The sequence below is a fragment of the Malus sylvestris genome, chromosome 15 (genome assembly GCF_916048215.2).
Source record: "Malus sylvestris chromosome 15, drMalSylv7.2, whole genome shotgun sequence".
NCBI classification, from domain to species: Eukaryota; Viridiplantae; Streptophyta; class Magnoliopsida; order Rosales; family Rosaceae; genus Malus; species Malus sylvestris.
Window position 1 is genome coordinate 10,081,221 of NC_062274.1, and position 14,258 is coordinate 10,095,478.

The following is a 14,258-nucleotide window of genomic DNA, read 5'->3' on the forward strand; positions in this document are numbered from 1 at the left end:
GTATCGTGTCGGGCGTAATAGTGTACTAGCTTATGAATTTGGAGTGAGACTACTATACGCTCGAGGTCTTCCCCACTCGGTTTACTCTGGGCAAGGTTTTAATGACAACTAATGACGCCACTTTAAGCAAGTGTACCTTGTTATAAAGCTTGCTTTTTTTTTTTTTTGTCAAACAAAATTACTTACATTAAAAACTAGTACGATGTCCAAAAATACTGTACAGTAAAAGGCAGAAGCAAAAAAAAAGCTGCAACCCAAGATACAACCAAAGGGCCACACATACTTAGGTCTAAAGATTGCAAAAACAAACAACAACAAAAACCATAATCTCAAGCAGCATAAACCAAACTGCCGCCGCCGTCGCATCCTCAGAGGAAGCCAAACTCTGAACCGAGAAAGTAGACACATGATCTAAGCTCCCTCACGAACCCCTGCAAATATATACAAACAAAGCATCTTATAGATAAAAAGTGAGGCTAAGTGGTATGCAAAATACTCTTAATGTGGCGGAGGCCATAGGACACTTGGCCTTGATGGGGATTCAGCATATGCCAGTTAGGGAGGGGAGGTGAGGTATGTGGATCTAAAATTCAATTTCTAATCGGAACCCACAAATCCGAGCACGCGATGAGGTGGGCATGGAATATCACGACCAAGGAGGAGGGAGGAAGGAAAGTTAAATGACAAAAAGCAGGCGAAAAATGCCGAATAAAGAGCATGAATCCCAAAACTGAGACAAGCTTAGGGAGGTAATTGAGACCAAAGAGGGGGTGGGAGGTAATTGAGACCAAAGAGGGGGTGGGACGCTGTGAGGGGGAAGGGGCAGAGGAGATGATAGGGGAGGAAAAGTGGGAATGGGTAAAGAAGGGAGGGAGTAGCAGGCTGCTGCCTACCCCTAGCAAGAGCAAGAGGTGGTGGTTGAAACTTCGATAAATGTTGGATTTCTGCGGCAACACACAGAGAGGGAGCCATTGTTATAAATCAATAGTAGTTTTTGTTGAATATAAAACCTACATTGGGGAGCTAAGAAAATAAAATACAATATATAGATGTTTCATTTTATCAACACCGAGACCTTTTGTGTAAAACACAACACCTAGCAATAGACAGTAAGTTAAAACAATATTGGAGTGGTTAAGAGTGAGATAGTGGACTGTAACTATGAATATCAAACAATTTCCGGGCACATTCATGACCTGAAATCATTTGGAAGTCCAACCAACACGATAAAGGCACCATTCCACAGACAGCAGCACAATTTCAAATAATCGAAACGCCTTATAGCTTTTTCCTTTGAACCCAAAAGGCCGGCAACACAGGATCAGCTCCAAAATCTCTCTGTTACTTACAAATCGTTAGGATATTTTTCACATTTTGATCCTTTCTAAAAACTCTGTCACGTACTGATCACTCAAAATTTAACCACCCATCCAGCACCAGCAAAATTTTGAGGATTTCCAAAACAATGATCACTCAAAAGCTTCTCTGTGAAGCTCGTAGCAGCCTGCGTCGGGGATTGAGAAATCGGAACCTTAGACAACAGACTGGGTTCGGTAGTGTAAAGGCTTTCCAGATCCACCAGGGCCCCTCTGCATGCTGGCTCTGCCATCCAAAGCACAGCACATAAGAAGGAACAATCCGGATTCTCCACCTAAACTAGATCAGATCAAAGTAGGAATTGGGGAAACAGTTACCAAATCAGGGCGCTGCAAAGAGTGTAAAAAGGTCAAGAAACGAGAAACTGAGCATTCTCAAATCGTCGCCTTACCTGTGCACTCTTTAAATACAAAGAAATGCCTTTGTATTACACCAACAAGCCAGTTAAAGTTCATTCCCGATAGATACAAAAAGGATAGGAAATAGCACACCTCTAAGAATCAGTGAAAGGTGACCCCCGGAAAGCTCTACCAAAGCAACGAAGTTGGCCTCACCATGTATCAAATATTATCACTAAACAGAAATAATAATAATCCGGTCTTTCTTTTCTAATAAACCATGTCTATATAGCTGCTAGGACATAAAACCTAATTTCCAGACCCAAAAAAAAAAAAAAGACGAAAAAAAAGACATAACCTAACCTTAACGACCTTTTGCAGGACCTTGAGAAAGAGAAAAATATTTCTACAAGTTCAGCATAATTGAGTTTAGAGCTCTAACTTGATTTCTGGTCCTTGAGCATCTATGTATTCTAGAACCTTCTTTGGGATGTTGTTTGTAATCAGAGTCCCACCATTATAGCCATCGATCAGCAACTTCCCTATTTTTGATCTCCACTCCGAGCTATCAGTTTCATTTCTTCTGTCGTGAACAACTCTGCCACGGTACTTGAGCATGGTTCCCAAACCAGTATTGGGTTCCCAACCATATTCCATTAGCACCTGGGCATCGCCTTCGGTCAAGTCATCTCCAACCTTAACCGGTCAATCCAGGAAAAAGATACGGTTAGAACCAAATCAGATATATTACCCTCTAGAATGATAATACAAAATGCCAAAACCGTCTATGCATCCAGATAAGCCATGCTTAAAGCTGAATCCAACTGATTACAAATTGCCCACAAAGAATGGCAACAAAAGACAAAATACAAACTTGGCCAAAAAGCGAGTGTGTGTGTGTATAACACATCACTACAATACAGAGGCCTTCCAATTTGGATATCTCAACAATAGCACGTTATTCTTAAGCATAAAAATCTATAAATATATAAAATGGGAACTGTTCTTGGCACTCCAAAAAAGTCCTCTTGCACTCCTTTATGAAAGCACACGGGAGAAAATAAACACAGAGTGCAAGATAACATTTTTGGAGTGCCAATAACAGCTCCCTCAAATATTTCTCAGATAAAAAGAAACTATTAAAGTAAAATAAAAGTTCTGAGTTGCAACACAGACCGACCATTAGACATTTGGACTCAAATTCCAATTCTAAGACCATAAACACTAATTTGAGAGGAAGATGCAGATAAAACAATGAATCAACGTAACTTTATTAACATGGTTCCACCCCAAACTGGGTTATGTTCCTGGGGAGGAATCACTATCCACCAATAAAGAAACAAGCTCACAATGATTAGGAAATAGCCTCTTCCAACCCCATAAAACTCGCAAACACTCAAACTCACTCAGATTTCCCTCTCAAAAGTTGTACCCTAGAGTGAGAAAACTATCAAAATCTGAATGATGATCACATAAGGAGGCTAAAAAACTTGAAGAACCCTATTTAAGGCTCATAATAACCCTTTGACCAATTTGTCAACGTCTTAGATTCCTACTCCAACCAGGAGATTGGTGCAAAAGGGACACAGCAAATGTGTCAAACAACAGCAGTCTGAAAACCAACAACACACTCAAGCCTGCACTACAGTATCTCAAAAAACTACTCTGAACGCTTGAGTGTAAACACTGCTGTAACATGATTTCCCTCTGGACACCCCAGCATTATCCCCGATGTTCGAGCAGCAATTCCAAATCCTACATTTCCACAGCTAGTTTTGAGCTGTTATTCCAACACAAACCACAGGCTGGATGTAGGTTTCCAGCACAGCAGGAATAATGATTATGGTTTGAACCACTCCCTACCCAGAAAACCCAAACCGAGTTGGCATTCTCCGACAAATAATCCATCTCCTCATCCGTCGCATCACAGCTATGCCTAACAAAGATTGGCCCCCTGACAGGGCAAGAACAATTGGTTCACGCTCTCCAATCCATATGTGCGCATCACGCGCCATTAAGAAGAAAATAAAGAGAGGGCTTTCCCCTCTGAACCAAATCGCATGCTAACCCTCCCATGAGCAAAATCTAAGGTAATTATTGAAAATTGAAGATACTTCCTTTCACCAAATTGCATATTCAAGGATGAAAGGATAACGGAATAACCTACAGAACCGTTTTGACTTGGAATCCCTAACCCTCTGAAACCAGAGGTAGTTATTATGATCATGATAGATAAAAATTGTGACCTACAAATTTAGGAGGTAAACTGAAGTGATCTACAAATCTACGGGGCAGTTTGGCAGTCTACTCGTAAATTAATGATAGATCAAAGTTGTGAGTTCATTAAACAACTGTCTTCATTGTTTGACACATTTATACCAGCAATCATCTCATAAATGTTTTAAAATCATTACCGATAATGCTTTGTCCTCAATTAGTGAAATCCTGCTACAGCTGGTAAGCTTCATTGCAGTCACCAGGCGCTTGATTTGCCATTCAATTGGTAAAGAATCTAATAGCTCAAAGAAGTATGTCGCATATCCATATTCGGGTCGTTCCAGCACAATTCTGCAGTCAAGTGATAATCAAATGTCAAATCCTCCAGTTCAAGTTGAGAGGATAAACCAACCTTAAGAAAAATATGCAACTCATGCACACCTATTATGTTTAGCAAAGACAAATATAAATGACTGAAGGTCTCGGCACCAACCCCATTCAACCGGCCAATTTCTGAACTGCAGATAACGGCTCTGTATAATAAAATGAAATGGGATTTATTGTAAACAAAAAGATAAAAGTCTTGCAGGCAGATATAGGGAAACGTTAACTGAAATAATTAGCCTGTTATCATGCTGACGAACTAATCATAAGAAACCTATTACCTGCTCCACAAGTGAAATTAGACAAGCCAAGCAATAAGTAACTCTTGAGCCCTTGGTGCATCGTATCGGAGCAAACTTAAAAAACGGCTGACGCTGTGAGAAAAGCTGTCCAAAATGAAGATGCTAACATTAGAAAGACATTAATGCGATGGTGTACCACATTTAACTGTGCAAGGCAATTCAAATACAGATGGTTAACTACCAAAAGATGGCCGATAATATGTTATCCAAAACAGAAACTCATACAGAATATTCACTATCTATAATTTTAAGAAGCAACGAACATATTATTACTCAATAAGATTTCATAGCAGTGGACCACAAATGCACTAAAAAAGCAAACAACAAACAGGAAGCAAATATAAAACAATTTCCACTACCCACATGAACCCTACTCCCAATTATTTGGCATACTGCAGCTTCCTAATCTTACAAAAATTGAGGGGAGCTATCCTTTAACTCTGTTGACATGGAGGCCAATAATGAAGACCAAAATCTGAGCCTATCTTCAGAAATTTTCCTATTCCTGTGCACCCAAACAACCCAAGAAAATGGCCAAGAACGTGCAAACCTTTCACACAAAAAGAGTAAACCCCTTTTGGAATAATGCAAACCATCCAAATTCCCTTCCACCAACAGTGGAGAAAAACATGATCTGTCAAATTCCCCCACTCTTTACACACGGTACAACAGAGAAGGGAAAGCCTACCCACTGCCCTCTTTTCTGAAGCATCTCTTCTACCAAGACAATCGCTTCATAACAACCAAACAAGGAGGAGAAGTTCTTAAAAAGTGTAACAAGATGGTTTTAAAAAAATTCTCATCATTCTCACAAGCAACCACAAGTTTTCTTTTCAATTGCTTTATAGAACAATGTGTCCGAATGAACCCCTTTTCATACGTTAAAATTATTAAATAAGCCCTCACTTCGTCATTAGTTAATCAGGAATTAAATATTGTTCTTCAAGAAATGTACCCCTGGCAGTTTCCTTATAGATAATTCACAATTGCAGTAGCACATCTGTTGTGTACTAAATAAAAGCAGCAATATTGGCCAATAGGAGGTTCGCACTAGATCCTATGGGGAACACTAGGAATTTGAAAAGAATACTAAAATACACCCACCCCAACCCCCTCCCCCGGCGAACAAAATCACAAACCGTGATGGGGTAAATGTTTTTAATATTAATCTTAACAATGAGCCCGGAATGATTGAAGGTTATGCTACAAGGAAGCTGCAAGAACAATACATAAAATTGTTGTAACAAGGCTAAGACGAGGGAAACCTCATAATACAAGAATTGTGCCAACCTTTGATATTACAGCTTCAAGCTCCGCAAAGTTGTCTTCACATAAGGATTCCTCTAGGGCTTCATCACTCTCAATCTCGCCGTAAAGCCTGATTTCATTAACCAGCACCCCCTTTTCAACTAATACCTGCCATTTATCATTTTAGGAGTCTTCATCCAAATGGTACTGAAAATGCAACTGTGAGAAACATGGAGTACCTGCAGTAGTCCTGGAGCATCTTCCTCCAACGCCGTTTCAACGGAATCCCTGCAGTTAATTTCACACCTATATCCTTAAGAAAAGTGGACATAAAACTAAGTGGAAAATGACCTACATAAACATAACAACATACGTGGCAGTCTTTTTCCTTTTTCGTGGACGAATGACGTTTATTGGCTTAGCAGATTCTGAGGCAATAGGGCTATACTTGGCAGAAGGCACAACTTTAACAAAACATCCATGACTCCTAGATATGTTCAATTCAGAGCCATAACCAGATGCCAACAGATTCAACCGATCACGCAGCCGCATATGGTCAACCTCATCTTCATTAATTTCATTGAAAACTCTTGGTTCATTCTTTACGGGCAGTATGTCAAAGGAGAACTTACCCCCAGCATTTCTGTCCTGATTTTGGAAGACACCGTCATCCCAAGGTTCATCCTTTACTTTAACAGATGTTGACGGGGTTGAACAATGCCTTCTACTTGTGCATGTAGGCAGATAGTCCTGTCCCCCACATGAACTTAACTCCGTGGCATTAGGAGGCATTCTCTCAGATGAGCATTTCTTATCACTTTCAGAACCTTTTCCACCATAATTGGACTTATTGGAATTAACTGAATATTGATAGGTTGTAGAAAATGCTTCAACAATGACATTATGAGGTGAACTAATCATAGAAGTTCTACAAACAACTGAACTATTTCTTCCTGAATTGTCATGAAGTGAACTGGTAGCCACTAAAGCTTCTCCACCGGCACTACTAGTATCTGCCTGTCCTTTACAAGCAAGCTGTTGCATAAGGTCCTTTGACAGTGGCCCTGGAATATCCTGTATTATACAATGTTAGAAGATACTTCAATAATCAGAAGAAATTCAAGTATATCATATCCAATTTTTATTTCAAAGCAAGTCTTCAAAGTAATATTTGTTTTTTATGAGTTACGCCATATTAATTGTGGACCTCGAGTTCACCGAGTCTTGTGCTGTGTTTTTATTATTTTTTAACTAAATTTTGTTTCTCGTGAAAAAGGAAAACCCCACGGGTCAACTTTAAGAAATAGAAAGCAAAGCAACGAGTTCTGATTGTCAATGGAACAATTCCGACTTTATCTCACTTGTCAATCGTTCCCATCCAGGTGCCATTTCGTAAATCTTTGAGGGAACACAGTATAGTAAGATATGACATTGTCTATTAACATGATTTTTTTCATAAACCCTACTTCTGAGCTCAACAGTAGCCACAAGCTTCTCAATAATTAATGCACACATATAATTCTAAAAATAAACATAAGGATAAAAATATTACCTCAATAAGTGCTTTTTCAAACCCGAAGAGTTTCCTGCAAAATGCCATAAATAAAATAACTAAAAAAACCTAAGAATTTATCCCTTTACAGCAATATGAATTACATAAATACATTCAGGGATGTTTATAAATTTCACAAACTGAAATTCAATATGCAAAAAAAACCTGAACAAGTAAAATTTGTACTTAGATGATATACTTTTTTACAAGAATAAATTTTTTATAAGATCTCCAAAGTTCAAGGGTGGAGAACACATTCTTTCAACAGTGAAGGTGAAAGAATTGGCACTTGGGTGTGAGGCTTTGCCATTGAGTTTAATGACCTTCAATTTGATTTGATTCAATTGATTAAAAGAATTTATGATAATTTGGCCACTCAGTTCTACACACGAATCATTTTGATGAGGCATGTGGCATGTGTATTTTCTGTCAGACCCATTACCTGCGTAAATCAAAATGTCCAACTCTTGAACTGGTGACTATTTATTCTAACAAAATATTTCACTAAATTGTTGATGCATGCATATCTCCCAATTTGACGCATGGCGTACACACATACTTGTCACATGCAGCAGTTTTTGCCTGTTGAATTGGAATTCTGTTTTCCTTCAACTGTCATTGTACCCGCATTTGCCACAATTTTTGCTCCTTTGACTTGCTAACTTGTTTCTTCATTTAACAAGCTTTAAAATTCTAGTTACATTAATGAAACAATGTTTCTTTCCATCGAGAAAATTCTCTCCTTTAAAATTTGTCGACTGCATGACCACTAGCCAATAAAAAGGTCGTACCCAGTGCACAAGGCTCCCGCTTTACGCAGGGTCTGGGAGAGGTGAATGTCGGCTAGCCTTACCCCCATTTATGGAGAGGCTGCTCCCAAGTCTCGAACCCGAGACCTACCGCTCATGGGCGAAGGCACTTGTCATCGCACCAAGTGCGACCTCTTATGACCACTAGCCAATGCAAAAAAAAAATCACAAATAACCATTTATAATGTCGCTTAACTTTAAAATTAAATTCTCAAATCTTCCCACATACCCTCATGATGAAAGATCACGACAGAACATAGTTGAAGGGCTTGGTTTTGCCCAACCATAGGTTGAGCAAAACATTCAGGTTTTCAGCTCAATGGACTATGCCTCCATTTTTTCTTTCTTAACATCAAACTTTTGATTGAACTACCATTTTACAGGTCTTTAGCACAGAAAGCTTTCTTCCAAACTCTAACCTTAAGAAATGGGCTTTTAATATTATCTCACTGAAGAGGAATCCCTTATTTTCATATGTCCTTGATTTGATTCTCTTCAATTTAATTTGATTTGATTAAAAGAAGACTTAATTTACTTATTTGGCCTCTCAGGTGTTGGCACGTGTCATTTCCTAAGACCCGTAACTTGCAGAAGTCAACTTTTACTAGTCAAAGAGTCAAAAGTTAATTTTTTATTGTTCATCAAAATGCAGTGAATTTTGTAAGAAGTTTTGAGGTCTGCAACTTGCGTGTGATTGTGTGAGGAAATTAATTTTGAAAAGCAAAATTGTGCCAAGTCATAAAATCATCAAGGAGGAAATGGCACCTTGATTGCAGCATCTTTTGTCGCTCTTTGAGGGAAATGTGGTCCAGGTGATCATAAGTAGAGTGATCAGAGATCTCACTTTTCATTTGAACTGCTAACACAGAAGAACCAGCAAAGCCATTCATACCACCTCCAGATGAACAAAAGAAGCTGCCAGAGTAAGCAACCTTTCCTTTGGCATGAACTTCTAATAGTGACGGACTTTCAGGTAGACTGGAAACATTGACATCAGTTTTTTCTAGTTGAGCAACATTAACATTAGAATCAGTACAGACGATCTGCTCTGAAGAAACAAAAGTATTTACTTTTGTCCCAGTGTAGTCACTATCCCCAGGCATTTCCACATTTTGGCTGCAAGAGTCATGTTGTAAATGCTGATCAAGTGAGGGATCTGCCACAGTTTTACAGCCTAAGAGTTCAGATGTAGCTCCACTGGAAATTATAGAATACTGATTTTGTACTTCTTCCAATAATTCAACTCCAACTTCTCTGACAGAAGGAAAAGACGAAACATCCTACAAAACAAGCACATTCTATTAACCATGCCAAAAAAGAAAAGATAACGGCAGAGGTAAGAACAAACATCAGGTATGACAAAAAATAGGTGCCAACTCAAACTGCTTGCACTGAAATTATTTCCAATCATCTTTTCCAGGCAAACTGCTTCCTATTTCAGCCAGTCTCATCGATATTCAAGCTGTAATTTGACCCTATCTTCAGCCTAAAGCACATTGCTAAAACGTCAAATAAATATATAAGTAAAATATACAAAAACTCTTCCCAGGAAAATGCCTCACAAAGTTATGTCAGTTGAGTTTTTCTCTTCAAACATTTATGTTGAGAATATCGCGTTTAAGAATGGGAAAAATAGAACAAACTCTGAAAATCGAAAACAAATAACCAAGATAAATAACACCGAGAATTTACATGGTTCGGCAATATGTGGCTACGTCCACGGGACAACAACAACAATCTTTCACTATATCAATAATGAATACAACCAATAATCTTGCCAAATCTCTAGAACTACAACTTGACAAAAAACCTAAAAGAACAAGAACAAGAAATACACTATCTCTTTTCTTTTCTCTCGCACGCACTTTACAATATTCTCTCACTCTAATCCCTTGAGTGGTATACAATTTATTGTTTTGCTCCCTTCAAATAAAAACTAGTACAATAGCCCCTTTATATAGACACAATAAAGGTCTTCTTCAATAAGGATTATTAATCCTAATTGGAATCTAGTTATGAATCCTACTCCAATTGGGTAAACAATTCCAATTGGGAAAACAATTTAATCCTCTAAGACTATAATTCCTTATAGACTTAGGACAACTTATCATTGGCTGGATAAACCTAACAATTTAAGCATAGTTTTCATAAACATGAGAATGGTCCACTTTGATTTGTGGACCATCTATAGTGTCTCACCCATACTTCCAGTGTTTTAGGTACATTCTAATTTCGAATCACTTATCTTCTCATGTCAAATCGACAAAAACTCTTATTTTCATGAATCTATCCAGTGTCTTGCGTATACTTCTAGCTACATTCAAATCTTTACAAGACAAATAACATTGCTATGTTACACGACATTCTAACTGGATTCTCATCCTGTTCGAACATCGGCAATGAAATGAAATATATGGAAAAGGTGGATAAACAAACATAACGATAACTAAACCTCTACCCCATCCAATCAAGCAATTTTCTAAAATCTAGTACCTCCTCTATGTTCTTGGGAGCAGCCTCTCCATAAAATGGAGGTAAGGCTAGCCGACATTCACCTCTCCCAGACCTTGCATAAAGCGGGAGCCTTGTGCACTGGGTACGACCTTTTTAGTACCTCCTCTATGTTATATAAATGCAAATATACTTTTCTCCACATGTGCAGAGACTTTGTAAACTTTTCCAGTGAAGACAATTTGTTAAAATCCAGTAGCCCATACATTGCATATAAGCAACACCTTCTCGATATTGGCCTTGCACTCACAAAGAGTTTGTGATTTTTGACCAAATAATTTCGCACATATGCATGATAACTCCATAACTTCTATGACCTAACATTACATCCTAAGACCCTTCATATAAAATTCAATACTTTTCTGAATTTCAGATGCCCAAATAGACTTCCAATATCCATATTCTTCAATGTTAAAACGATAATTAAATTGTCAGAAATTCAATATTGAATCCATAGATTCTTCAAGTATATGTCCTTCATTTGTTTCCTTATATGGATCATTAGTTTCAGCTGCAAGATACAATTTTCATAAGAAGAAAATATAATGCATCAACCCATCATCTCTATTATTCGAAGATGACACAAATGGGCACAAGCATTCTGTATCTTCATGGATCAAAGACAATAATCAATCAAACACTAAATTAACGACTAAAAGGATAATCAACTACAAACTGTTTACGCCAATGATTATAGACCAGTTCAATGTCAAGAGCAGGGCCATTTGTTATTGCCTAGCTATATCTTATCATTAAATGCTTATGACACTACCGTAAAATTTCAAAAGAGAAGGAATTTGGAATCATATTACTGAGCGTTATAAGACAAGGTTTGAAGCATTCACCTCTTCAATGCTTTGAGCTCAAATCAATCATCACAATATAATACCACTAACTATGATAATAAGAAAATAAACAGTGGAACTAAAATGTTGAGATTAACAAATTACTTGTGACTTGGAGAGCTCATCTTCTTCTTTAACCGTAACACCAATGAGGGACCTGTAAACCCCAAAGACGAAGCTTCCATCGTTAACTTCAGAATATTACTGACATACTTCAAATGAACATCAAAAAATGTATGCATGTGATAATATGTACATACAAATATATATATATATATAATGGAAACAAGGAGCTCACTTCAAATTTTGCCTTCCAACGAGTAACAAATTGCGCCGTTGTATCAATGGAAGATAGTCAAGCTCATCAGACGAACCAGCACCATCAATTTTAATATGATTACCATTTGAACCACAAGAAGTAATAGCCATTTTTGGGTGCACCTTCTCTCCACTTCAGTTCAGGAACTTAATTCCCATAAGTTACTGGTTGAATAACACTTGTGGCGCATCAGAACAACTCTACAGCTCATAAATATCAACACGCAAATCAAGCACAAGAAAAGCTTCAAAATTTAGAGTTTAATGGCAAAAGAAAACTATGCTAGGTTTGAGATGTGAGAGAGATAAAAGAATAACAACATATAACCATATCACGCGGAGGGATTCAAGCGCTTCAACCGCCCAGATACTGGTGCGTCAGTGTGTAACCGCAGTTTCTAATTCGTGCAACACATTTGCTTATTATTAATCTCTTGGACTAATTATTTTGCCACATTTGCTTGTTGTTAATCTTTTGGGCTAATTAGTTCACCACATTTGCTTATTGTTAATCTCTTGGGCTAATTAGTTCACCGTATTTGCTAATTACACCAAAAATAATCAGAAATCAACCATACTTAGGGAACAAACATCCAGAAGTTAACTTAAACAGGCACCACTACAAACAGAACTTCAAACCAAAATTAAAAAATAACGAAAGAGCGGGAGGGTTTGGTATTCTCACGCTTTGCCTTCTCCCTCTAATCTTCCGGTAGCAGCACAACCATCAGACAAAGCACAAGTAGGCGGAGCGAGGGACCGAGAAATTGGGAAAATGGAGGGTGGAATGGACTGAGCGGCTGAGATAGGAGGTGACGAGTGGAGTCCGGGGTGCTGCGGTGCGGGTGCAGTTGGGAGAGGACCGAATTAATTTTTCCTTTTTGCCAATTTAATTTAGAAATTGTTGCTACCAAATCCAGTAAAGTTGTTATGCGCCCTTCAGTTAATTCCAACAAGTACCCCTAAATTTGTCATCATATTTCATTTTAGTCCCTGTATTTTTATTTTTGTTACTGAATTCTTTAAATTTTACTCTTGCATTTTTTGTAAGAGTTTGTGGTGTAATTCGTTAAAAGTATTCACTTTTGCATGTCAGGTTCCTAGCTTGTCTCACAATATTTTTTTTATTTTTATTTTGTGTTCGCAACATTGTCTTGCATAATCTTTATTTGGTTTAATATTTTTCATTAAAAGATGTTATTTGCATTCTAAAACAGTCATTGTGCAGTCTTTATAAATATATTTTATTCATGAATATATAAGTTTAGAATACACAATGACTTTTTTCGAGTGTGAACAACAACATAATTTTTATTTTCATAAATTTATACAACTAAATGTCTTAAATTTAATCAAATTGTGGATTTACTTAAATGACACCTTTAAAGGTGAATCTAGATTTTTGATCTTGTGGAGCATCAAAGAAAATATAGTATTGGAGCATTAGTAATAAATTCCTTAAATTTATTAGTTGATTGGCCTATCTGTTCTAATTATGTAAGATTTGTCGTCCTTGGTAAAATGTTGTTGACATGTGAATTTGGCTTATCCTTACCTCGATCAAATTTTCTCCCTCGAGTGTCAAAGGCTCAAAACACACAAACAATCAACGATACACTACCATGCCTCCTTACTCGCCCTCATGCTCCTCTTTATGAATTGAGAATCGATCAAACTAAATCGAAAATAACCCTCTACTAGTAGGTTAGTTGAGTATAATGAGCTAAATGATGTAATATTTAAAGGGTCAAGTATACGCGGTTTGATTCTTAACCATAAACATAAAGCTTGCATCGCACATATTTGGATCATCAAGTATTGGCTTGTATTACAAATCAAAGAAAAATCAAAGTATAAGAGAAACAAAAGTCAAAATCATTATCTATCTCGAAAATGGGTTACAAGTTTATTTTCAACGATTGATTAGACGATCAAATTATCTTAAAAGTTACTAGCATATGGGCACACACAAAGTGTGTGATAAAATTTTTTATTTTTGTTTTTGAAATAGAAGGAGAGAGGAAGAGAGCGATAGAGAATATGAGAGTGAGAAATATATATTTTTTAATTAGAGATATGTTAAGATTACATGTAGATGAGGCTTTGAAAAAAAGAAAAAGCAAAATTTGGTTGTGTAAAATTACATTTTTGCTTCATATTTCTTATTCATATTATGTTTTAATTAGAAAGTTAAACTGGTAATTTCATAGAATTTTAATTAACAATGAGCATTTTATTAATTAGTAGAGATAAACGAATCTTAGTATAAAACGTTGAATTACAATATGAGAAAATTAAAACATTATAACCCATTTGGAAATAAGCCTATCGTGGATGGTGTGGAAAAGGTACACGTA

General features: G+C 37.2%; 1 protein-coding gene across 5 annotated transcripts; it reads right to left on the bottom strand.

Annotated features, from left to right (window-relative positions):
• Positions 1-137: 137 nt before the first annotated feature.
• LOC126604538 (uncharacterized) lies at positions 138-12,803 on the bottom strand. Of its 5 annotated transcripts, XR_007616681.1 has the most exons (13): positions 12,587-12,802; positions 11,882-12,108; positions 11,689-11,740; positions 8,993-9,507; positions 7,419-7,452; positions 6,240-6,940; positions 6,106-6,154; positions 5,909-6,034; positions 4,598-4,702; positions 4,374-4,465; positions 4,130-4,283; positions 2,079-2,411; positions 138-431 (listed from the first exon to the last, which is right to left on the bottom strand). XR_007616681.1 is itself a non-coding variant. In XM_050271826.1 (12 exons), the coding sequence occupies exons 2-12, from the start codon at positions 12,010-12,012 to the stop codon at positions 2,145-2,147; spliced, it is 2,226 nt and encodes a 741-aa protein (XP_050127783.1). In that variant the 5' UTR covers positions 12,013-12,066; positions 12,587-12,802; the 3' UTR covers positions 1,785-2,144. The 5 variants fall into 5 exon arrangements, 4 of the variants coding, with proteins under 4 accessions (XP_050127783.1, XP_050127782.1, XP_050127781.1 ...); XM_050271826.1 differs by lacking the exon at positions 138-431 and having other exon boundaries at positions 1,785-2,411; positions 11,882-12,066; XM_050271825.1 differs by lacking the exon at positions 138-431 and having other exon boundaries at positions 1,785-2,411; positions 11,882-12,102.
• Between the last annotated feature and the right edge of the window lie 1,455 nt (positions 12,804-14,258).